At 36.8% G+C, this 26063-nt stretch overlaps 1 protein-coding gene across 3 annotated transcripts in view; it reads left to right on the forward strand.

Annotated features, from left to right (window-relative positions):
* Nucleotides 1-26063, forward strand: part of LOC306874655 (NLR family CARD domain-containing protein 3-like) — an 85934-nt gene that overhangs the window by 17277 nt on the left and 42594 nt on the right. For 2 of the 3 annotated variants that reach the window (XM_079424842.1, XM_079424841.1), the window contains exons 9-11: nt 4833-5006; nt 14432-14605; nt 14690-15800. The exons of the other annotated variant lie outside the window; for it this stretch is intronic. In XM_079424842.1, the coding sequence (XP_079280968.1) occupies nt 4833-5006; nt 14432-14605; nt 14690-14696 (355 nt within the window). In that variant the 3' untranslated portion in view covers nt 14697-15800. Of the gene's footprint in view, nt 1-4832; nt 5007-14431; nt 14606-14689; nt 15801-26063 lie in introns of those variants that run through there. 3 annotated transcript variants of the gene reach the window in all.

The following is a 26063-nucleotide window of genomic DNA, read 5'->3' on the forward strand; positions in this document are numbered from 1 at the left end:
AGAGAAGCTACGGAGGCCGATAAAGGGCTAAGATGTCGTAGTCTGAGACAGCAGAGAGTAGCCAGCAATGAGGTTTCTTTACAGAGGGAAATTAAGGAAGTATATTTACTTAATTATTCAACAAATCGATATGTTATTGCAAATATTATTGTTATTTCTGGGGTCGACAATATAAATGGCCCGGTGGCCCGGACGTACTTTTAAAACCGTCAGGGCCACCAGATCGCTCCAACCACTAGCCCGGTGGGGCCAGTAAAAATAATGCCTCGATTAAAAAAAGTCTAATTTCACATTAATTACCTGTGGTTCTGTGTTTTGATTTCTGTTAAATCGTCTCGGTAACCACCGCTAACACGTTACGTGATCCCTTGCTCGCTCCCGCGGTTACGCGCGCAAACTGCACACTGCTGCTCAGCACCTACCTATAGCTACTATTAAGCTAGGCTACATGTTTCTGAAACCCCCATCACCCGGCCAAACGCCGGGTAAAAAAGAGAAGGCAAGGAAGAGAAAATCACCAGAGGAATTGAGGGAAAGCGAAAGGGAATACGAAAAGAAAAGGCAGAGAAAGTTTCAGCCCCAGTGGCGAGACCCAGTGATGGGGACTTAAGAGTAGGGGTGGACGATATGACGATTTTAGATCATGGACGATAAAAATGTCTCCACGATCTGCTTTTGAAGAAATATGGTAGTATCGTGCTACAGCACACATTATGTCAAATACAGTTCTGGCTCCTCCGTCTCTATTTACTGTACAACACGACATACAGCAGTAGAGTTACTCTGACAGGACACTGCACTTATTCGCGATCGCAAAAGTACATTATTTGCACACAAGCCTTGCTGGTTAAATGTTTCATTCGCGCGCTGGTCTGACGTGTGCTTTTTCTGAGCACATACACCTGAAGCACACGCACTAAAAAGCCTTTCTAACAGCGCCTGATTACTCAACTAACTTATTTTTTGCGCTAATACTGTCAAAACACACAAGGTTTACATACAGACTCCGTTGGTTATGTCTAAAATGAAAGTAAATAGTTAAGAGAGAAACGGATGCGTGCCTATATATTAGATGCGTGCAGCTCTTAAAGGGACAGGACACTAAACATGCTGTCGACTGTCATTAAAGGGATAGTTCACCCTAAAATTTAATTTCTGTCATTATTTACTCACTCACATGTTGTCCCAAACCTCTATTAATTTCTTGTGCTGAACATAAATGCTATTTTGAAGAATGAGGGTAACCAAACAGTTGCTGGTCTACATTGACTTTGATAGCAGGAAAGAAAAATCCTGGAAGTCACTGAGGACCAGCAACTGTTTGGTTTTCCACCTTCTTCAAAATAGCATTTATGTTCAGCAGCAGAAAGAAACTCATTCAGGTTTAAAACAACTTTTGAGAAAATGATGGTATAAAAATAAAACATTATGACAGAATTGACAGACAGATGACAGAATATTTATTTTTGGGGGAACTATTCATTTAACGTTAACAAAACACAAAGAGAAAAATCACTCACTATTCTTGACTGAAAATCTTTAGGAATCAGTCTATCTAGTGTTTTATTTTTATATTTGTTCATTTAATTTCATTGAATGCTCTGCTAAATACACCTATTGTACCTGAAAATAAAGCACTGTTTGTTTTATTTGTATATTATGCGTATTTGTAATGTGTATCTTTGTTCTTATTTTTTAATAAGAAAGATAGAATGATGACAAAGATTTTTATCTTCGCCCACTTTGGCCTAAATATCTGCCATGTCTTTTTTTTTGTTACCTTGAAAGGCTTTGTCTTTCTAGTTTGGCTGTAATGCTCAGACAACTTGTAAAACCAACATGACAAAGAATCGTGATATTTCTAAAACAAATTGTGATATGATATTGTTCCCATATAGCCCACCCCTAGCTGGGCTACGATCAAGAAAAAAAAGAGGTTTATTGTGAGCTCTGCAGATCAATGCCCACATATGCAGACAAGTAAGTTAGAGAAACGTTAACGTGTATGAAACCTATGGTATGAACATAATATAATGAATTGCTGTGTGACTACGGAGAATGAATCCTATGCAATAGGTTTATTTGCACTTGTTTCATGTTTTTGCACAGTTTTGCTGCACTTTGCACTAAACCTACCTTAAAAAAAATAAATGTTATTCATGTTGTTCAAGCAAACTGTTCTTTTTCGTGATTATTGGGATCAATACCCGACGCGTTGACCTGGGCCAGTGAACTTCAAAAGACACTGGCCCAGAGGGCCAGTGGCAAATTTCCCTTATTGTCTACCCCTGTACTTGTACATCATTGTGTGGGAGTTTTATTCTCATGAACTAGATTAGCAGTAGACAGTCACTTAAAGAATAGGTTATCCTTGCACCCTCTGACTAATGGCTCTTTTCCACTGCGTGGTACGACTCGGCTCGGCACGGTTCAGAACGGCACGACACGGCTCAGTTCGGCTCGTTTTGTGTTTGCACTGCAGTTTAGTACCGCTTTAGAGTGGACGGGATTATTCTCGTGTCGTTATAGTTGCACCGCCTCTACTGCCGTGACTCCTGAAAAACTTTAATTCTGTGTCTCTCCATCACGCTCTCGCTGGATCCGCTCCTCGGCTATCAACGAGAGGAACATCTGTACTTCCTCAACAGACAACAAAACAGCAATTTTTTTGGTTGTTTAAAAAAGGTGCGCTCATTCAAAAGTTGCGTTTGATCCTTCGCTGGCTGTGTTGATTTAAATCAGTGACAATTTTCTCCGGCCAATCAGAGATCAGCAGAGTTTAAACGTCATGTTTTGGTAACGGTACGACTCGCTTGAAACCTCGGCCGAGGTGGTGCTAAAAAAAGTACCAGGTACTGTTCCCAGTGGAAAACCCACCAGAAGTGAGCTGTACTGAACCGTGCCGCACTATGCAGTGGAAAAGCTCCATAAGTTCAGACTGGAGAGTTGTGATCGTGAGATTCATGTGTGTGTGAGTGCACGTGTGTGTGTGCGTGTGTGATTGTGTGTGATTGTGTGTGTGCGTGTAATTGTGTGTGTGCGTGTAATTGTGTGTGTGCGTGTAATTGTGTGTGTGTGTGTGTGTGTGCGTGTGTGTGATTATGTGTGTGCGTGTAATTGTGTGTGTGTGTGTGTGTGCGTGTGTGTGTGTGCGTGTGTGTGTGTGTGATTGCGTGTGTGATTGTGTGTGTGCGTGTGTGTGTGCGTGTGTGCGTGTAATTGTGTGTGCGCGTGTGATTGTGTGTGTGTGTGTGTAATTGTGTGTGCGTGTGTGTGTGTGTGTGCGTGTGTGTGTGAGTGTGTGTGCGTGTGTGTGTGTGATTGTGTGTGTGCGTGTAATTGTGTGTGCGTGTGTGTGTGTGCGTCTGTGTGTGTGTGATTGTGTGTGTGTGATTGTGTGTGATTGTGCGTGTGTGAGTGTGTGTGTGTGCGTGTGTGAGTGTGTGTGTGTGCGTGTGTGTGTGTGTGTGTGTGTGTGTGTGTGTGAGTGCATGTATGGGGTGTGATAACTGCAGTTTTCTCTACTCTCTAAGCAAACTGACAGGAGAATTAACGTGCATACGCTCGCCAGCCGTTTGGCAAAAATCCCATAGTATTCAGGCCTTTGTTTTTTTAAATTAATGGAATGCAAAAATACAGAGTTGACATTTAAAGAATGATTATACATAATATACAAATTATATAATATTTGACAGGTTAGACGTCACGGTCACGTCTCAGAGCTGCGCTCAAACTGCGCGGTGGTGACGTAGCAAAGAAAGGATTTTTTTACTTTGTGTCTAGAAAGTACTTGTGGATTAACGCCTGGATAACATACGTGTGAATAAGTACATTGATAATCATCTGTCTTTCTCCTATTTTGCCCCAAAGGAGGCTTTAAGATGGTAATGATCATGATAACAGGACCTGAATTACATATCTTTTTAATGATCAAATTAAATTTTACTAATCAAAGTATGTCTAATTAATTAAAATCATGAAACTTAAACAATTTAACATCAATTTATTTAACAAAAAATAAATGTTTAGGGCCCAATTAAATGTTTTATATTTTCCAAACTTATGTTTTATTGTTACCAAATTCAGTTTTATTGTCTAATTATTTAAAAGTATAAAAACAAGTTTAATTTATTCTAACATTTATATTTTGTTCCTCAGAAACTCTGTGTTGTGTATTTACATTTATTAAGGCATAAAACATTCATTTAATTTATCTTTTAATTAATGAAAATGAAAATGAAATCTTGTTTTTTTGGATTTAATATTACAATTAAAACATTGAAGAAATATTGTATGATTATTCCTTAAAAATAAGGTTTTAATAATGTTAGTAGTAGTAGCCTATTACTGAACAATAGTAATATATTTCTGCCGCAATGTCTTCAAGTGAAACCAAACTTTTATTTTGACGGGTTGCCATGAATACTTTTATATTTCTATGTGTATATGATATGAGGTAGAACATTTAGAAATTATTTATTTAGTTTCTTTTCTTTCTCTTTCTTTAAGTAGACTCATTGAGATATAGGCTATTCTAATAATAATAATAATAATAATAAGATGATATGAGGTAGGGGTGGAACGGTTCGTGGACGGCACGCGCTAGGACCGCGGTTCAACTTAAATCTGACAACGCATCTGTAATATGGTTTGTTATAAATAACACGTAAAACAAACAGGGTTCGGCTAATGTATGTTTCTGTTGATGTGTGTGTGTGTGTGTGCGTGAGAGAGAGTGTGTGTGTGTGCGCGTGAGAGTGTGTGTGTGTGTGTGTGTGTGTGTGTGTGTGTGTGTGTAAACTCATCTTTAGTTTTTCTCTTTCTCTCTGCAGGCTGAGTTACTGCAGTATTGGAGAGGAAGGCTGTGCTGCTCTGATTTCAGCTCTGAGATCAAACCCCTCACACCTGACAGAACTGGATCTGAGCGGTAATAAACCAGGAGACTCAGGAGTGAAGCTGCTCTCTGCTCTACTGGAGGATCCACACTGTAAACTACAGAAACTACAGTAAGTGTTATTATATTATTAAACACAAAAACTGTGTGAAAAATACTGCCAAACAAAAACATTTCATGTTAAAGCGATAGTTCACCCATAAATTAAAACTCTGTCGTCACTTTAATTATCTTCAAATAATTTCAAAACAGCATGACTGTCTTCTCTGAACATAAGAGAAGATATTTAGAGACATGTTTTTTGTCCACACAATGGAAAGCAATAATACCCAAACATTGGTTACACTGTAAAAATGTCAGACCTCCTCAACTCTCCAACAAATTTTCTAGTGACTGATTACATCTACATTTTTCCATTGAACCAATTGTATTTCTGCTAACTGAATTTGATCAATTGTGGCAACAGTCTTTTAACATTGGCTCAATGAGAAAATATGTTGAGCCAGCTGGGAAAAAAGAAGTCAAACCAAACCAAGTTATTGGCCCAAATGAATATTATAAATAGTAGTAGCATACATTTTTTGTTTTACCTAATTTAAAAATGTGTATTGGTAAATGTTTAGTGCTAAAGCAACCTTACTGAACTGTTTATTCCCTGTTGTCCCAAAAGAAAAGGAATAACTTACTAAATGATACACTAAACACTGCCACATTTTAATACTTTTAATGAAAATATACAACAATATTGTGAAAATACTTTAAAATTATAAATACATTGAACTTTTCTACACAGTATACCTTAGAAAATCATGCATTTTAATTCTCATAAGATACACAAAGCTTATGAATTGCACCTTATACAATAATACATTCACAAACGTGCAAAAATTTTGAAAACACCATAAAATAATAATAATTTAATAAATAATAGTAATAATTTATCTGAGGTTCCTTCAACCAGTGCTTAGAGTAATTTCACATGAACTCTACCATTCTCACAAGAGGTACTTTGAGCTCATGAAACTGCATCTTACACGTCAAATGTTTGCCAAAAAACTCATAAGAGGTACTTTGAGGTTAAAATTCTGTCATTAATACATGCCTCCTGTCGTTCCACATCAATAAGACCGTTGTTATCAAAAAAAAAGTCATCATTGGATTTCATCAAAAATGTTAATTTGTTTTCTGAAGATGAACGAAGGTCTCATGGGTTTTGAACGACATGAGGGTAAGTAATTAATGACAGAATTTTAATTTTGGGGTAAACTATCAATTTAAATCCTTGTTGTACTCCAGGATTCAATTCAAGTTTATTTGTATAGCGCTTTTTAGGATACAAATCGTTGCAAAGCAGCTCTACAGGAATTTAAGTTTCCACAATATATTTATATATTGCAGAACCTTAATATATTTGACTTATGGCAAAATTTTTTGGTAATTCTGCGAGTTACCAAATTTTGATGAGTGCATACAATAATCCAAAAAAATACAATAAATGCATTTACAAAGTCTCCTAAGTTGTGAAGCACCAGCTCCTCTTCCAGGACAACGGAGGCATTCAGCACACTTGACAGGACCCTTGAAGTGCAACTGCTGCTGTTTACTATTTCAATAATTCCCATTTTCTTTACAGTTGTGTGGTTCTCCAATGCCTCTGTACTCTGTAAAAAAATACATAATGTCAATACTAAGTCTACATTAGAATTAGCAGCCTACATTACAATAAAGCAACTCCTCACAAATGACATCTAAGAGCTAATAGTATTTGACACTAATATGAAATAAACATATATCCAATAAGAACTACTGTTAAATACTCAGTGAAATTCATAGTGGTTCCTTTCTCCTCAGACCTAGCAATGATGGGTTACACTAATGGGAACAAAAACATAGTTATAGCAGAAACATATTCCTTGTGTCTCATACATTTCATATATTCATCATAAAGTGAGATAAAAATAATTTAGTTCAATAAATAGTAACTTTAGGTAGCTGAGACATAGGGGTGTGTGATATTGACAAAATGATATCTAAATATTTTCTGGGATTTTATCGATAATGAGACAATATTTTGCTGAGTGTGTTATTGTGCTGGTATATTAAGGACTACCGTGGACAGCTGACTCATAAATGTTTTTGATATTCTTCATATTCTGTGAGGTTAGTTCACAGCAGTGATAGAAATTAATCTTTTCCAATAAGTTTAAATAGATTTTTACCTTTTATGGGTATTTTTATCTTTGGAAAACCATTTTTGTCTAAAAGTGTTTTAAACATAAAACGTTGAATACTGATATTTACAAGTATTTTAAAATGAAAAGATAATTTAAATGTGAGATTAAAACGGCCAGTAGGTGGCAGCAAGTCATTGTTAATAAGTGAGTCGTTGCGATTGAACCGAATCATTTAAACGGTTGATTGATTCATTCAGGAACAAAACACAGCATGTTGCTCAGAGACACAAAACAGTGCTGTGGCTGTGTTTGGAATGATTTTTGTTGGAGAAATAGAGCAAAAACAGGCAAAAGACGTTTAATATTAACGTCTTGTTTATTGAACTGTTGTATAAAATCAATATCATATTTGTAATCATGCTGCTTTTTGGAGGGAAAACGGCACTCTTCGTGTGATAATGATTATGAAATGACATAAATGACATTTTCTGCCCCCATATCATATGTGATCACTCTAAATGCATTTTAAAGACTGAATAATGCAGTAAAAAACACACTGTAAATGTTTATTAATGTCAAATCCCACATCATTAAAACAACAATTACAATATTATCACAGACGATATATATCACACACTCCTACCGAGAGACCAGTACGAGCTAAACTAGGTTATAAACGCCAGCATGACACAGTAAAGGAGTGAATTCACTGTTACTCTGAAAAATACAATGTAGTACATGAAACATGACTTAATAAATACAAAACTCAGTATACGTACCATAACTTCAATGATAGAAAATCCGTCTGTAAATGATGTTCTGTCGTCCTTCAGCATCGGCTCCGCTCTCCCGCTCTCCCGCGCACAGGAAGTTGAATTCACTACAGTAACGGTTTCTCTCAGGCGCATGTGTGCACGTGTTTTCTGCTGCAAAGCTTGTTCAGCCAACACAGATTTTTCACTTCTGCTTGATAGATTGGCTGAGCACAATTTAATATGTTCGGTGAATGTATATTTTTAATCTTAACTTCAGACCTTCAGCTAAAATTACTACAGTGCATTTTTTTGTTTTGGGACAATTATTGGGAAGCAATTTGTTGAGCCAATATTTTTAATTTTTTTACAGTGTAGCAACAATATTCAAAATATGATCTATTGTGTTTCACAGAAGAAAGAAGGTCATACAGGTTAGGGACGACATGCAGGGAAGTACATTATAACAATTTATATTTTTGGGTGAACGATTCCTGTAAGAATCAAAATGTAAATGATCAGATACAGTGATTATACTGAATGTGCTCAAGACAAATGAATGTTTGTATGTACACTTATAAACCATTAAACAACAAAGTATGTAAGTGTAAGCCAAAATTAAATGTACAGATCAATAATTACTAAAATTACTTTCTCAAGTCTTTCTCCAATCCATGAATAACAGATTTACATGTACTCCGTGGCACCAAGTCTTGTGTAATTGAATCAGTTGAAGAGTATTAAACTGTCCCAACACAGGCATAATCTCTCCTGTGTATGTTTTCAACATGACTCTAGTGTCCTCCAGTGGCTCTGTTGAGAACGCAGCCTGGAAATGTTTCTCAGATATGATACTCACGGCTGTGCCGGCATTCATTTCCATCATAATTTCCTTGCCATTTACATTAAACGTCTCTGTGAATGACTTTTTGCTGTTTTATAACTTCACAGCGTAAACATGGGCAATTCAACTTCCTCTGCCTCCACATACTTAGTATTTTTCTCAGCATAAGGCTTTATTTTTCCAACTTCCATGTTTCCTCTGCAGGCTCTCTTGATGTGGCCAGTTTTCCTGCAGTTATGGCATTTTTCATCTTTGAAATGACATACCTGAGCACTGTAATTTTTTCCATGACATCTATAGCACTTCTTCCCTCTTTTGCTGGAACGTCCACTTTATGCACAACAGCCGAGTGAGAGTCATGTCCTCTTAACTGCAGCGTGTCTTTCTCAGCCGTCTCCATGCTCAGTGTGATCTCAAACACACGTGCAAACATCAGATTCGATTCTGACAACAGCCATCGCTGGCAGGCTTCGTTGTGGCTTCCACTCATGAATCGGTCACACAATGCCTCGTCAAGCGTTCCCTGAACTCACAACTCGCTGCATATTCTGTCACCGTCTCATCAGCTCTTTGATCGCAGAGATTAAAACTGAATCTTTCCACAATCAGTAACGGCTTTGGTTCAGAATAACTCTTTAAAGTGTCCATGATGTCTTTGTAAGACTTATCCTTTGGCTTGTCTGTTTGTACCAAGTTCCTCAGTAAACCACAGGTAGCTGCTCCCATTACGCTCAAGAGTGTTGTGACCTGCGTCTCCTGACTTACGTCGTTCCCCACAAAGAACTGTTCCAGCCGTTCAATGTAAACTGAACAAGATTCTGCTTTCAGAGCAAATTCACCTATACTTCCAATGAGTACCATTATCAGAGCATAACTTTATCCTCATCACCAATTTTTCTGTTGTGCATCTTATCTGAAAGAATACGCTTGAGACGGAGGATCTGTATTAAGCGACCGCTTTACTTTTCTGCGTCTGCAAAACTGCACCAGATCAATCCCAGCATTCCTCAGCACTACTGAGCTACGGAGTCCCTATTGATTCAAATGCAAAACTTGTTAACATAAATATATCACAGACACTGAACAAAAATTACATGCATGCTTATGTTAAGAAATGCATTAAAATAGCAAGGTTACATGTGAACTTCATGATTGGTTCAATTCATACCTTTACTAATCATCCATCCCTCTGTTACTGAACAGATATATTTCTCTTTATTAATCACTTCCCAAGTCTAGAGAATTAAATCATAAGACAGACTCAGGGCTGGATTGGTAATCGGGCATACCAGCCATTTTTCCGGTGGGCCGACGCACTGAAGGGGCCGACAGAATTGTTTTTTTTTTGTTTTTGCCAAGGACCATCACACAGGGACAACGAGCAGCCAGTGGCCCATTGGTTTGTCTCCTGTACTGACAGCGTAAACCACCCAATGCTCTATAGACGGAGAGATTAAGTATTTTGCTCCACCTATATAAAGATCGCTTCACCCAAACTTCTTCCTCGTTGGCTTTTCCCACGTTTTCCCAGCAGCTTTATCAAGAACAGGCTTGCTCTGCGGTGAGAGATGCGGCCAAAGAGCCAGGCAGAGGAGGAGAGGAGAGGAGTTGAATCGGTAAAGTGCTTGATAGGGACTCGCACCGGAGGCAGGCATCTAACCTATCCTAATGTGTGCGCGTGCTACGAGTGTACAATACATAAACACTTTTCAATATAACTTAAATTCATCCTCCGCGGTCAAGTCAAGTGTGTTCATAGAGGTTTCTAGGGGCCAATGCGAATAAATAATAGCCTAAGTGTGTTAGACTGCATTAATAACTGTGTTAGCCTGCATATCAATGGCTCAAGCCTCTGTTATTTGCTCTAAAATGACGTTTTGGAAATTGTAATGAAAGGTTTATGAGGTGCGCAAGAGATTAGTTAAACACACGAGATTTCAGGATGGAAACATGACAAATGTCTTGAAATAAGTGATCAAAACAATGTCTTGATGTGTGGTTGTGACTCCAGTCCGTTCAAATTATTACAGAAATAATGCACTCCTGAAGTGGTAATATGGCCACGACGCTGGAGCTTATTAATGGAACGGTCTTCATTCTCAAACAAATTAAGACGATTGATTTTTATTGACTGAACAGAAGCGCTTCTTGTGATAAAACACACTGTAAGGGTTTCCACTGATTACAAAATATTTCTGTTTGCTGGGGTGGTACTATTATATAGCCCTATTAATAAGGAAGAGGAGCCCAAAATATAGTTTTTCTGCTATTTATACTACTTGTTGCAAAATAGTGGCAATTATCTGCACTTCAGTATTGTATTACATTATAAACCAGTATGCAATAATAACGTGTTGAGTGTAAATTATCATTTTAATTCAGATTATTAAATGGATGCCACCTTATTGATACAATAAAGCCCTCCCTACACCTACCCTAACCCTACCTACCCGTTACTGTATTTTCAACTTTTTGGTTATTTCTTTCATTTTTATTAAAAATAAATGCCTTTACGATGTGATATGAGATTTGAAAAGGGAGAAAAGTCTAGTCGATCGCGTCAAAAATCCTCCCATAAGTGATTTAGCATCTGCGCCACTGGAGCTGCTGGTCCATAGCAAAAGACGGGTTCAACCCCATAGCAGCTTTTTATAATCTTCACAGAGCCAATCACACGATGCTGGAGAATTAGTGTAAATAGACTCTCCGTTTACATTATCAAAGAACATTATCCTTGACTTTAGTCTAATTCAAGCACTCTCAAAAACTCCCATTAATCACTGAAGTTGCTTACATTTTGAAATGAATATCTTGCTCACATCTTACGCACATCTGCACTTTGTTGTTTCTGATGAGAGAAATGGTCAGAGAGCAGAATTCATTCAGGGAGCGCTCACACTGAATAAAACACTCATCTGAATGCCTCTTATTGGTCATTGTACTCATGAGCTCAACAGAATCATGTGTGATTGGTTATAATGCGCAGTGCTGGAGCTAAAAACACAGCAGTCTCTGGCTCCGTGCCAGACAGTGAAGTTGAGCAAACACAGATTTGAATTTAGCACCGAACATCTAATCACACCGGTGTGATCGTTTATCAGAGACAAACATATATTAATCAGCTATTTGTGTCTTTTGGAAAATCCACTTCAGTAAACCGCACTCATAAATGCTACTGTTTCCTCTGTCAGGTTTGCACCTCTCTCTCTTAGATTCATCTTTCAGCAATTGATGTTATGTATTTATTATCTCTGAATTGGATTCTTATTCTTTAATTATGTAGTAATATAATAATTAGGGCCGGGACTCGATTAAAAAAAATAATCTAATTAATTAGAGGCTTTGTAATTAATTAATCGAAATTAATCGCATATAAATATTTGACCTGAGAACAGTGAGAAGTAAGTTTTTTCATATGGATTTTTGAATTTCCCATCCACAGGGCCAACCAAAGCGGTCTCATCAGCTTCTTTGTCCATGTTCACTGTGGTTTGTTTTTGTCTGAACGCTAGTTGGTGCTCCAGTATATTCGGTCCGCCGAAACTCATCCAGTGAGAAACGTTCCGCGGTGCAAAAATAAGTGCGATTAAAATGCGTTAAAAAAAAAATATTTGTGATTAGTTACTAATTAGAAACACATTCTAAATTTAATGATCACTTGAGAATTGGAGTTAGATTAAAGCAGGAGTAGTAGTCCTTCACACATTATACCTTCATCCACGCCGCTGGATTTCATCATTGAGCCGATTAGTGATCCTTATGTAACGGGACTGTAAGTCTCGCCTCGTAGGGGGAAAATTAGAACAGTACCCTGGAAGACTTAAAAGCAAAAGGATCTTAGTCCCTGCTTTAGTGCTTTGAGCCTCAGTATGCAATATGTTATGTATATGTTTTACCTTACACTATTTTATACTACAGGATAGGTAGTGTAGGCTTCAGGTAAGTATGTCGACACGGTGGCTTCCTGAAGTGTATGTGGTGAAAAATACATTTAAATTCACATCCCCACCCACCTGATCCTAACAGTGCAAGTGAGACGCCCCTACCCCAAGGTAAATTCAAAAATAACTGTCAAATGTCTTACGTTTTAACAATTAGTAATTTATTTTCCTTCTTTTTGTAAATTATATTTCTGCTGGAAGGATCTGTTTCAATATCATACAATACCAAAAAGTAACATAAAATAAAATAAACAGTTTAGAGATTTTCTTGTTTTCTTGAAAGACCTTCAAATAGTTAACACTTTCAGAACAAACCTCTTTTAACACCTCAAAAGTGTTTCCCCAAAATTAATGTCAGTATTGGACAAACTTATTTACAGGCAACACTGGATGTATATGACTCTTATAGTTCAATCCCAATGATTCACTTCATAAACTCACTCCACCCAAATGACTCACTTCAAATAACTAATTTCAATATGTAGATAACCTTGAGATCACTTAAACGATTCCCATGAATCAATTTTATGATTCAGTTTCCAAACAACTCAGTTATCACAAACACAGTTCAAATCGGTGACAAATCAAATCAAAAAGACAGTTGAAACCCTCAGTTCGTTCAAACACTCAGTTCGGTTCACACTATATCAGTTAAGTGTCCGTGTGTGTCCGTGTGTGTGTGTGTGTGCGTGTGTATCGAACTGTTGTACCAGTCTGTGGCAACGACAACTTTGATGTGATGACTTGCGGTGACTTGAGATGACTTAGTGAACAGCTGAGACAAGACAGTGAGATGTCGAAAGGATGGCAGGGCAATAAACAAAAAAAAACCACAGAAAAGTTTCAGCGCGGCCCAGGAAAACTCAGGAACTTTCAACAAAATGGCGCAGCTCAGCCCAGCTCGCACGTGGCACGCATAAATCAAATGATCTGGATCACAAAAAAACGTCTTTCAAAAACAAATCTTCACCATTGACGATCGCCAGTCTCCCAAAAACGAATCACTCCTTCAAGGTCGATCGATCAGCTCACATAAGCATCCTCGCGCACTGAAAAGTGCACTCAAATGATTCTCAGAAAAAAATGTCTCTCGTTCCAACACGGTCTGTAGATCACCCAGAAAAACAGCAGGACGCTCAAAAATTCTTAGTCAGATTAACGGAAAAACAAGTGTTCTGAATGAAACTCACGGCTCTAGCAACTCTCTCTCGTGCTCTCAGCCAGTCTCCAACACCATTCTCCGTCCGATGACGCAATCGACCGAACCTCAGTTTCAACTGCGTCTACAGTTTCACATGACAATGTTGATGTACACTAAACTCACGAAAGTTAATCCAAACGTGCACCACTGTTTTACATTACAGCTTCGACGGAAAAATATCAACCTCTTGTACAGCAATCATGGCGTGTCTGCCTCGTAAAAACTATTGCGCTCTCTTCTCCTTCCCAGACGTCTTTGCATCTCCCGCGAGCACGCCGGAGAGAGAAAAACCCATCAAAATAAAAGTCCCCATAGGGAAAAATACCTCCGTTACACTTACAAGACTTATATATCATAGTTACACTATAATGTTACTCTTATTTTAACATTATCACCTGTATAGTACTACAAACGGTTTGAGGAGTGAAAACGATGAACTAGTTCAGCATCACAATCAGGAATCATGTAGAGTGCAGTTAAATTAATGTCTCAGCTGCTGGCAAGATAAAATCTCTATAGCACCGATCCTGGTGTGAGAGAGAAAAGCAGAGCTCATACAAACACACTCTCACCCTAAAGCTGAAACACAATCCCAGAGATCATTCATGTTCTTCACTCTCTGCAGGCTGTGTTACTGCAGTATTGGAGAGGAAGGCTGTGCTGCTCTGAGTTCAGCTCTGAGATCAAACCCCTCACACCTGACAGAACTGAATCTGAACTATAATAATCCAGGAGACTCAGGAGTGAAGCTGCTCTCTGCTCTACTGGAGGATCCACACTGTAAACTACAGAAACTACAGTAAGTTATTGATTCAATTATGTAATTTATTATCTTGTATTAAAGCAGATCTTAGTGTATTTTATCTTTCTCTCTATTGTACAGTATTTGACAGAGGAAACTCCACAAGCTCCAAACAAGTGAATCAAAACAACACGTCCTGAACAAGACTGTCACCTGGACATTAATACTGATACTGATCCAGCAGTTTCATACGTGAAGGATTTTATTATTAATTTTTATTCTGCCTACATTTTTTTTCCAGTCTCATGGGAACATTTGTTTAAATAATTAGATTGGACATACTAACTGCACTGTAATAATTTAGTGTGAAAGTACAGTATATTCCAGGTTAATAACTGCATTACTTTCACAGTAATTTCACAGTGGGACTTCTCTTGTATTGAACTGCACTCTCAGTAATTTCTTGTAAACAAACAGCGTCATACTGTGTTTTGTGCTGTGCATATGTATGAAGGGTCCCAGCATGTAATGCAGCATGAATAAATCATGCTGTAGAGTTTTATTTTTTATAATTCTTGTTGGTTTTGTGTTTTAAGTCAGAAATTTGAATATGAATATGCAAGGTCAAAGACAACAGTATAGTATATGACAGTCATGATCACAGTTTACCAGCAGAGTGCTCCAGTCTCAAGGAGAGACTTTGACATAAAACATACCGTAATAAACTAAATAAATTAAATATGTAAAACATCAATTATTTATAAATAGATCTCTATTTTAACAGATCTAACTATGACCCCTCTGGGATTCACAAATCTTAATAAATCTTTGCTTTGAATATTTTTTGCCAAGCTTTCTTCCAATGTATATTATTCAATAATTACTCTTTTGTGGTAACTTTTTTGTCATGGAAATAAAATAAAATAAAAAAATACTGTTTAATATATTTATTAAGACATATTGGGTCAAATATATCTTTACCCCTGAAAAGCACACTGTAGTTTTTTTTTTCCTGTGTTAAATAGTTTTGGTGTCTTAAAGTAAGTCCAGAAGATTACACTTACAAAATAAATATTAATAAGAAATACTTCAGTTGTTTCAAGCTATCAGGCTAAATTAATGACTGCAACAATTTATCCCCTGGTCATGCCACATCCCTAGAAAAATACATGTGTTGTTTATGATAATCAGTTTATTGCCAAAGCATGGCATTTCAGGACACAATGAAAACAAGCAACAGTATCCAGCAATATCCTGTCTTATTCTTATTTGAAGGGACATGTCTTCATTTTTTATTCTTCATCTGTTCAGCTGTCATGTTATAAACAAACAAACAAACACAAACATGTTTGGTGTCTACTGAGAAGCATCACAGATCAGAATCTTTGTGAAAATAATGACTTACAACTGTGACTCAGTCCTATTACTATAAAGACAGCATTAGCATCTCTGGGAATGCAGTGATAAGATTACAAGTCAATTTTTGGAAAATAACATTTCAAATTGAATAGAATGGGACAAATTAGTTGGTTAAAATAGCTGTCTTTCATCACTCACCTTAGACTGAGTTTGATGTCTTTGGTCTTCAGCTGTTGAGGTGTCTCAGGCTTTAGATCAGGAAGACATCCAAGATGTGCAATTTAATGAATGGGCTCCCAATACTAGGTTTGTGGACAGTCAAAAAGTGAGATTAGATGCAGATTGATGCATGTGACTCAGAAGGAGCAGTAGAGCATCCTACAATATGAGTTGACCTTAATTAACCTGTTGTTACTCTGTACACAAATCAACTTATTTTGCTCTATTGCATAAAATGACCAACTTATAGCACAGGCTGTGTGACAGAGCAGCACTGGTTTACATACATCCTTATTGTTTCAGTTTTCTTACCTGCTAAGGAGCTGTGGGTGCACACACACCATTAGCGCTCAAACACGCCACACTTAACCCATCGTTTACATCCCTGCCATCTGTTACAGACCAAACACACACATGCACATGATAAGGGGCCTATGAGAGGGCCTTGGGTTTACCCATCACTTTACCCCATGATGGTCATAAATACTGCGTATGAGTGAAAAAGAACATTTTGCTTATAATTTTCATTTTTTCATATTTAAAAAAATAGATATATAAATATACATTTTCTATTTATATTTATCTGGTTACACTACTTTTAGCATTATGTTTCAACTTTTATAAATTAGTATGTTGTGTGTTTTTCAGAATGTATGCTAATGTATGTTTTACCATTTGATTCCATCACTGATCTAATATTGTCTGAGAGTCTAATTGTGTTTTTCCTTATAAATGCTACAGCGTCCATATTTTCTTCAGAAGTCAGAAAGAGCTTTATTATCAACTATGTTTACACACACAAGGAATTAGACGACAGCTTCCAGTGCAGAAGAAATAACTGATTTATTCTTGATGGGCCTATTATATTGTCAAATGTTGCATTGTTTATGGTAATAAGTTCAAGCATGTGGCTGACCCTACAGGTTTATTCCTAAACAGATGTTCTCTCTTATAAACAATACAGTACTGTACGAACGGTTCGCGAATCGGTTCGACTGAATCACTCAAAAGAACGACTCGTTAGCGAGTGGCCTCCTGAACCCGTGATTTAGCGCCGCCTGTCGAACGACCGCAGATCGCATCTGCTCCACATTTTCTGTAGGGGGAGGCTGCAGACCTGGAGCAGGCAGTTTCACGCCCCTGTTGTTCCTGATGCTTCCAGTAGGGTCCTGTAGGGTCCAGCAGGGGGAGGCTGTACAGTATGGGCCTCAGAACAGAGTCTAGAAGCGACACGAATAAGAGGTATGTCAAATAATCAATAAAATTATTATTGTTCAGCAGTTGTGCAACGTTTAAAGTTAAATGATTTGCTAAGAGTTGATGTCAATTAGTTTTTAATATGTTAATAGATAAAATGTACTTATCGAGGGTCAGGTAAATAGTAACATTTGCAGGTAACGTTATGCTGTTTGTTTTCTTTGTTTAAAGAAAGAGCTTCGACTTTTGTGTGTTTGCTAGCTGTTTTGATTGTTATCTCTTGCAGATTGGAAACTCGTCTGAAGAGGTTTGAGCACATGTATAAATCTTTTTCACATTATTTTATATCAGCTGTAGTTTATCTTCTGTAGTTCTTCATTTCATATTTGAATGGCAAGTGGTAGTCTGCTTAATTTTTCCTTTTATTCTCACAGGGCAAAGACATGGACACTGCCAACATGCATGTTATTGCCACAATCCTCTAGCCCACTCTCCAGTGAGGATTGAATACATAAATCATACTATTTGACATCTACCATAAGTCAGAAGTAACATAAAAGGTATTCTTTATTGGTGTTATATGTGTTTTTTAGGATAATGCTTTCATGAGGATGCCCTTGTGTTCCCTGCATGAACACAGATCATTATCTGTTATGTGTAAGATTTGACATGGTGTAGCTCATAAGAATATAGTAATTATTAAACATTGTGGTTTGGAGGAATAATTATTTTATGCTGGTTTTATGGAGGGTGATTTTACCCCAATATAATAAGGCAAAGATAATGCAAATGTGAAATGGATTGTCATAACACTTTTATATGCATCCCTATAGATACAGAAGCTGCTCTGAAGAGAGATCCTCCTTCTAGTCTCCCTGTATAGTCATCAAAGCCTGGGTTTGGAGATGACCAGCACAGAGACATCTTTAGGTCCACAGCTAAGGGACGATTGCCACGTTCCTATGGCATATAACATCAACAGCATGCCCTCTACACCGGGCTGAACCCTCCAGTCAATCTCCCTCAGCTGAGCTTTTCTGCTTTCTTCATTAAAAGGTTGCTAGAAAGTTGTTGTACTTTATTGCTGGACATTGAGTTCTAACAATAAGATCTGAATACTAATGCTGTAACATTTCAATTTCTGTTAGCTTGACATTCCTGCAATCAGAGTCTTATTGAGCAGTTTGAGACAGAGGGGTATGTGTGCTAGTTTCTGATCATCTCAGTTTGTTTTATCCTTGAAGTCTCTTCCTTGCCAATGGAAATAACTGACCAAACACAGCAACACAGCACAGATGAAACATGCAATAAATCATCAGTATAGTCATAAGCATCAATCAATCATGCCTCATCATTGTTTTCATAATCACCTTAGTCAAATTCCCACATGGCACTACTTACATTTCTATTCTTGATAACCAACATTCAAACAATTTAAATTAAATTAAAACATTTTAATTATGAATCTGTTTAATGTTTACTGAGTTGTCGTATTGGGGGGTCAGCAAATTAAAATGTTTTCTTTCTTTTGAAAGGCAAGGCAGTGGCCAAAATAATTCAAAGTGGCTTTACACTGTTTCCAAGCATTCCTCCGAGTCACCTGTGCCGATATACACTGAAGATCAGGAGCAGACTGATGCAATCCACTCTCACCTGACTTCAGTTCTGGACAGCACACCCACAGTGACCAGATCAAATTCATCTGAATGCACTTCTTCCAGAGGTGGGTCTCATGTGTTAGCTGAGCTCTGCATTATGTCAGATTCACATTGTTTTAAATGTCAAATAGTTTATCCATAATGTGAGACCATTGCTCTAAAAACAATGTTTTTTGTGGTTATTATTGAAGAGACACTTTTCATTTTGTTGTAAACAGCTAAACATGTGAAATGATACTTGGCTACTTGGGATGTGTGATCAATCTCAGCTCTTTCTCTGGTAGTCCATTATCTGTGCCTGGCTTTTGTGGAAAATCTGTCCATCCTGGAGGCTGCGGAGAAATGTCTGCGAGGACCTGTCATTTACATAAGGTACTGTAAGGATACTATAAAGGAAAATGTGGTCAAACATGACATCCTGCCATTATTCACAAATTACCATTTCTTTCTACAACTATCCAGCTTTAGTTTTTTTCCAGTGAGTGGAGCATTTTGACAGGAGGACCGAACAACAATTAAAAGAGAGTCATCAACCGGAGTCATCCTAGTTCATGTTTTTAATAAATGGTGTTAATAAGATTGTTGTACACAAAAAAGTGGTCTTTTTCTTCTCCGATGGCTAAATGGCTCTTGTAATTGTAGAAAGGGGTGAATTGTGTTTGTCTTTATAAAATGCTTTGTAGGACACTGTTCTGTAGCTGTATAACAACCAATAGTGAATACTAAAGCATAAATAAATATTAAATATTTCATTGATGGTCCATATGATTACACTGTAAGTCTGATGGGCTGAATATGGTTCATATCTGAATATAACTTTATATATAAATTCACAACAACATATATATCACTCCATCTCCTGTATGAAAACCTGAATATATAGGCTACAGTAGATCATGTACATTACATTGTCCATTTGATCCAAATATGTATATAATTAACTTTTTAAGTTTTCACTAATTAAATGTTTAATGATCATTTATTTATTATTTTATTTTTTTTTAAAACACAAATTCATTTGTCTCCTGTAGGCTATGTATGTAGACCAACATTGAATATTTGCAGATATTTTAATCTGTAGTGCAGATCATCTGATATCTTAATGTCATTTTTATAAATTCACACAAAAATAACAAAACTCTCAATTAGTCAATGTTTATGTACGGGACGGTTATTAATGAAATTTGGAGCGTGGTGGTTTAATAATTGATCTGTATATCCTCCTCCCCCTGCTGGACGCATCAGGAACAACAGGGGCCTGCTCCAGGTCTGCAGCCCCCCGTATAGCCAAAAGTTGTCTCGTCGACATTTTCTTCTGCCTTGCGCCAAAAGGTAAGCACTTTTAATTTGTTAAAACATCATTTTAATATTTGAGGTTAAACCCAATTTCCTGGTTAGCGGGGGTGCATATAGCGCTCAAAACCAACATGAAAAACGTAACATTCGCTCAGTGTTTTGTTTTCTTGTTAAACAGTGTAAAATGAGCCTTAAATCCGTCTATTTGCTGGATGGTTTCAAGGTAGCGTTAATAGTCGGTAGCTAACATTAGCAGATAAGCCCGTACTTTTTGACGTTCAAACATGCGCCAATACCCATTAGTTGTCTGAACCGACTCAAACGGTGATTAAAATGCCGAAGCTTAATTTTCATTGTAAAGAGCATGGCATACACTACACATGAGAGCAAAATTGCCAAAATGCAAACTTAATGCACAGCTAGCTAGAAGCTAGCGCTAAACCATTATCCACGAGTGAACATGCTAAAGTTGTCCTAGTATCAAACAACGTCATTACAGTCATTAATATACATGATGATATCGATACATCAATAAACTTACTCAAGTACTACTGGTATAATAAGGAGGGTTAGGCATCTGGTATCTGCATATTTAACTCGTCAACTTTCACATTTTCATTTTCCTAAAGTTGTCACTTGTAGAGGACAATACTCGATAAGATTTAGGGGTGTTCAATTAATGATTTATCTCATCTAGCAAAAAAACTTTCCTCTTTAATATGTTATAAAAGAAGAATAAAAGATCATTTAAATGCTGCTTTGTAATCATTTATCTTGTATTTTATGTACCATAGATGGTTTATTTTGAATATATTCAGTTTTTCTTTCTTTTTTTCAACATATATTGTAATTTGTATCTCTATATTTGTTATTGTAATGTAGTTTTATGAGTTTAATTGTTTTTCATTGTTTAGGTGGAGGCTCTAAACAAGCTCTTTGGGTTTTCTGCCTCTCTCTGCACAGTATATGGATTTATTATATATTTATTTTGTTTATTTATCGTGTTTTTATTGTTTCTATTTACCCTTGTGCAAAATAAACTAAACTAAACTACTTTCCAAGGTTATTTTCGTAAATGAAAACTAAAATGAAACGAAAGTAACAACAGTTATTGAAAAACTAACTGAAATAAAATAATAATGAAGAAAAATAAATAATGGTTTTGGTAATCATTAAGTTCTCAGCCCTTGGCTGATATATATATGAGCTGTGTGGTGGTTTAGGGAAATATCTGTAAAAGCAGAGTCCTGCACCAGCAGCACTTACACAACACCGACCCGTTATCCCACAGCAGCACTATATATTTATTTCTGTACCAGACCAGAACCATTAGACATAAAGACAGATTAATCTACAACATCAGGAAGACAAACTTATTCATTTTCTCATCTAACACAAGCAATCAAACCAACATTAGGCAAGTTGGTGCTTTGAAGAAAAACAGACACAAACATGATAATTAACAGAAGAAAAGATGAGAAAGCACCTTTCTGTAAACAATACTAATCTTGCTCTAGCATCTTGTGATCACTGCCCAACTGTAGATCAAATAAATATCGGCTAAATCACATCATACACACTTATAATTATTCATAAAGAAAATAACACATTCAGATGTGAGCCTTTAAATAGGCCTATGATTGCCGTTATTACTGAATTGCATTAGTCCCAGTTATGATTTATGCGCAGATATTCACGGAAAAGTGCGCAAGACAAGACAGTTACAATATCATGATTATGATTAAAGAAAAAAGACATATAACCAAATTAGGCTACTTTTATTGTCATATTAAATATCTCAACACAGCATTATATATGACATTAAGCTCAACTTGTGTAGATTTATTTAGTAAAAAGGCTTACTTCCTTTGGTTTATTTATACTTTTACCGTCTCTCAATAATCAAGTTTCCATCCAGATTTTGCGCTGTTTTGTTATCGACAAAGAGACATGCGTTAAAAAAACTTTGTGAAATTTGCTGTCTACAGCCGGTTTCCATCCAACTGGCCTTTTACAGATAAAATGGTGTGCGTCATGACATCGTCCCTAAAACAAACTAATGGTCGCATAAGTTTTGGTGTATCGCCAAAAAACGTTTCCCTTGAGCTGTTTCCATACATAATTTATCATATTGCGTAAATTATAGGCTAGGCTAGCTGTTCTTCATCCATTTGAAACAACAAAAAGACTATATTGTATAGGCCTACATCAAATAATTTTATTAAGTGTCATGAGTTTTTTTGTTAGTTTTTTTTGTATTTTGTTATAGACTAGTTAGATAGGCCACTGTTGATAATCAAGCAATGATCATAAACAGTAGCATTATTATAATTTTTATGATTAAAGTTTATAGGAAATATGAATATTCATTCAGCTATTTTATTTCTCTTAACCGACGGTAAGCCATATTAACCCTTAACCGACAAGATTATGTTAAATTACATTTAAATAAAATTTTAATTGATAGGTGGCTTGACCCATGACAAATACCTAAATTTGTTTTCCAGGGATTTATTTTATTAATGCAAAAAGCAGCACAAACGTGAGGATTCATGCACCTGCAGCGCTTCTGCGAACGGAGAAAAACATAAGCTTTTATATATAAAAGAAACTATAAACAAAATATATTTTACTAAATAAACAAAAGAAAAGAAAAAAAAAACTGCAACAATTAGCAGCCTATATGCAGAACGAAGTACGTTTTGTTTTTTATTGTGAACGTACACAAATAAAACAAATATTCTGAATAGTTTTGAATAATGTCTTACTCTTATATGACCACAAATGAAGAAGTATACTAGTGCAAGTTGTTTCCAGGGAAAACAAATAAACAAATAACCCGCAAGCGATCTTGCCGGCGCCTCGCGCGCAGTTAAGCATAGCCTCCACAACACAGCCTGTTCATGTCATAATAAAATACAGTCAGACAAACATATTGAAGAAACATGAACAAATATTTTTCTCCTCACTCCCCTCAAGAATAAAAATATAAGAAGCTAACAAGCCAAAACAAGCCAAAACGCATTAATTTAAATACTTCAGGTTCATGTAAAACTAAATGTGCTTGGCATAATATGACGGGGGTATGGTGGTCAAGCTGAAAGGCACGGACTACAGGCTATTTAAACTGAACAGTGCACTGTAAAAAATAAAAAAATAACATTTATAATAACCATGTAAACGTAGGCTAGCCTACTAACACCACATTAAGATAAGTATGTTTGAGAGGTCTTTTTCTTACCATGTATAAAATAATTTTAGATACAGTTTAATAATATGAATATGTTTAATGCGCTTTTGAACTACAGGGAAACGGTGCTTTAACGAGAGCAACACCATGAACACGAGCTGCCTATAGGCTAATTCTGTCATGTGACTCCACATTTATTTGCATTAAAGCCCCTTTTCTCCACAAAAACTGTTTCCAAAATAATTTTTGCGACATTTGAAAAAATATAAGCATATTATAAACAATAAACGGCGACAAACGATCGTGACTCTTGGCACTAACTCTGGCAGCTGATCCATAAAAATGTATAATAATAATAATACAACAACTACAACAAAAAACACCACCGCACGCCACTGAGAACAGTGTAGTTTTTACCGAGCAAACAGCAAAAACAGCGAGAAAAACCATGACATCTGCCACGAGAAATCTGGCAGCTGCCAGAAAAGACCTGGCAGCTGCCACGAACTCTGGCAGCTGCCGGTGGCATTTGGCGATGCCACCGGAAGTGGCGCTACGACCTGCCACTGCCAGCATTTGCGCTTGCTCTCTCTCGGATTTGCTGCTTCTTCTTCTTCTTCTTTTAATTTAATGGCGGATGGCAAACCAGCATTTATAGGAGCATACCTCCACCTACTGTACAGGAGGGTGTATCATCAGAGTTTTATATACTTTAGTTAAAAAATACAAATAAACTATATATTCTTCATTTCTTTTCTTTCTCTTCCCCCTCTTCTTTCCCTTTCCCCTCTCTTCCCCTTTTCCCTCTTTCTTTTCTCCCTCTTTATTTCCTTTCCTTTTAAATTATAATCTATATTTTCTGATCTAATCCTGTATTTCTTAGAAAAAGAAATAAAGCCTTACAGCAGTCCCTCATTTTCTCATTCCTTCCTAAAATCCCTTCCAAATTCTAACCATGTTTTAATCCATATATCTTGTCACGTAAAATTATCCTCTCTGCCCTATATTTATTACACCACAAAATTACATGCTCAACATTTTCTGGTACGTTACAACCGTCACATTTATCAGAAACGCATTTTGTCATTAAATACAAAATTGACTTTAATCCTGTGTGTCCAAGTCTTAACCTTGCAAGAATCACTTCCTCTTTTCTGCACTTCCCTTTAAATGTTTCCACCGTGATTGTTTTTTGTATGTTATAATAGTGTCTCCCTTTATTATCTGTGTCCCACTTCTTCTGCCATAAATCCCTCACTGCCTTTTTGATGAATGATTTGGCTTCACCTTTTCATAATTTCATTCTCATTTAATTTCAGCGCTCTCTTTGCAATCTCATCTGCCTTCTCATTACCCTCTACACCAACATGAGCAGGAACCCAACAAAACTGTACATCCGTTCCAGCTCTTTGTATTCTTAACATTATTGTAAATATTTCCAGCAGTAAATCATCTCTAGATGTTTCTTTGGAGTTCAAGCTACTAAGAGCTGCAGCAGAGTCTGAACAAATGACAACTCTCTCAGGCCTTACCTCTTCTATCCTGTAATCCTAGGATTATTAGTCAGCTGCAAATATGGCTTGACCCCAAAAAAATTCTAACAAAAGGTTTCTAAGTGGTTTACAGTAGTATCAGATGTACTTAAAAACATACTAAAAGTTTACCAAAGTTTGACTCCAAGAAAGGCCCCATTTTTAAAATGGCGGCTGTCAGGTCCTTAAAATGACCATTGCTCCTTTGTATTCCTCCTAGACCAGGAATACTGGTGCCTGATACATGTTTTGGCCATGTAATATTCTAATTAGCATATTTGCATTATAGATAAGTGAATACAAGTACAATTATATATTAAATCAATTGGTTACAAGCATATTTATACGAAAAATAAGTACAATTCCCCTTAAGTAATTGCATATTTCTCCTTTCTCATATTGTTTTGCCTAGTGTTGGTGGTTTCTGTGGTTCATAACAATTCTTTAGATTCCAATAAAGAATAAATTCATTAAAACTGTGTGGTACTGTAAAATTAGTCAAAACAGGGCTGCCACGCGAAGGCTCAGTACTACTACCCCTTTTATTTATTTGTGTTTTATTTTTTTAAATATTTTTTTATATTTTTTATAATGCGTTTTTTTTTTTTTTTGCCTTTTGGTTTTTATATATATATTTTTTATACTTTTCTATTTTCTTCAGTTGTTTCCTCTTATTCTGGTTTATATTTTATACTTTTTTGCACTGTGACCTTCACTAGATTTACCATTAGTCTTCACACTCTTCCTCCCATAGCTAGCGCGGCACAACAGGCTTGTTCAAGGTGCATCAGCGCCACGCAGATCGATCGATCAATCGGCACACAACACACTTAAGCACCGCGAGAGCGATCCAAAAGCATAAAGAGCCGTCTGCTTTCCAGTCGCTCCCGCAGCACCCCGATATGCCTCGCACCGAATGGCTTTGCGAACCTACATCGGCATCCAAACACGGCGAATCAAACGTGTTAGCGTTTAGCTGCTATTTCAAATATGGCGGTCCAAGTTTCTGTTCGTCTTGTTGGTCACAGTAACCCCGCCCCAGCTCCTGACGCAAGCGGTTCTTC

This window comes from Barbus barbus, assembly GCF_936440315.1.
Source record: "Barbus barbus genome assembly, chromosome: 9".
NCBI lineage: Eukaryota > Metazoa > Chordata > Actinopteri > Cypriniformes > Cyprinidae > Barbus > Barbus barbus.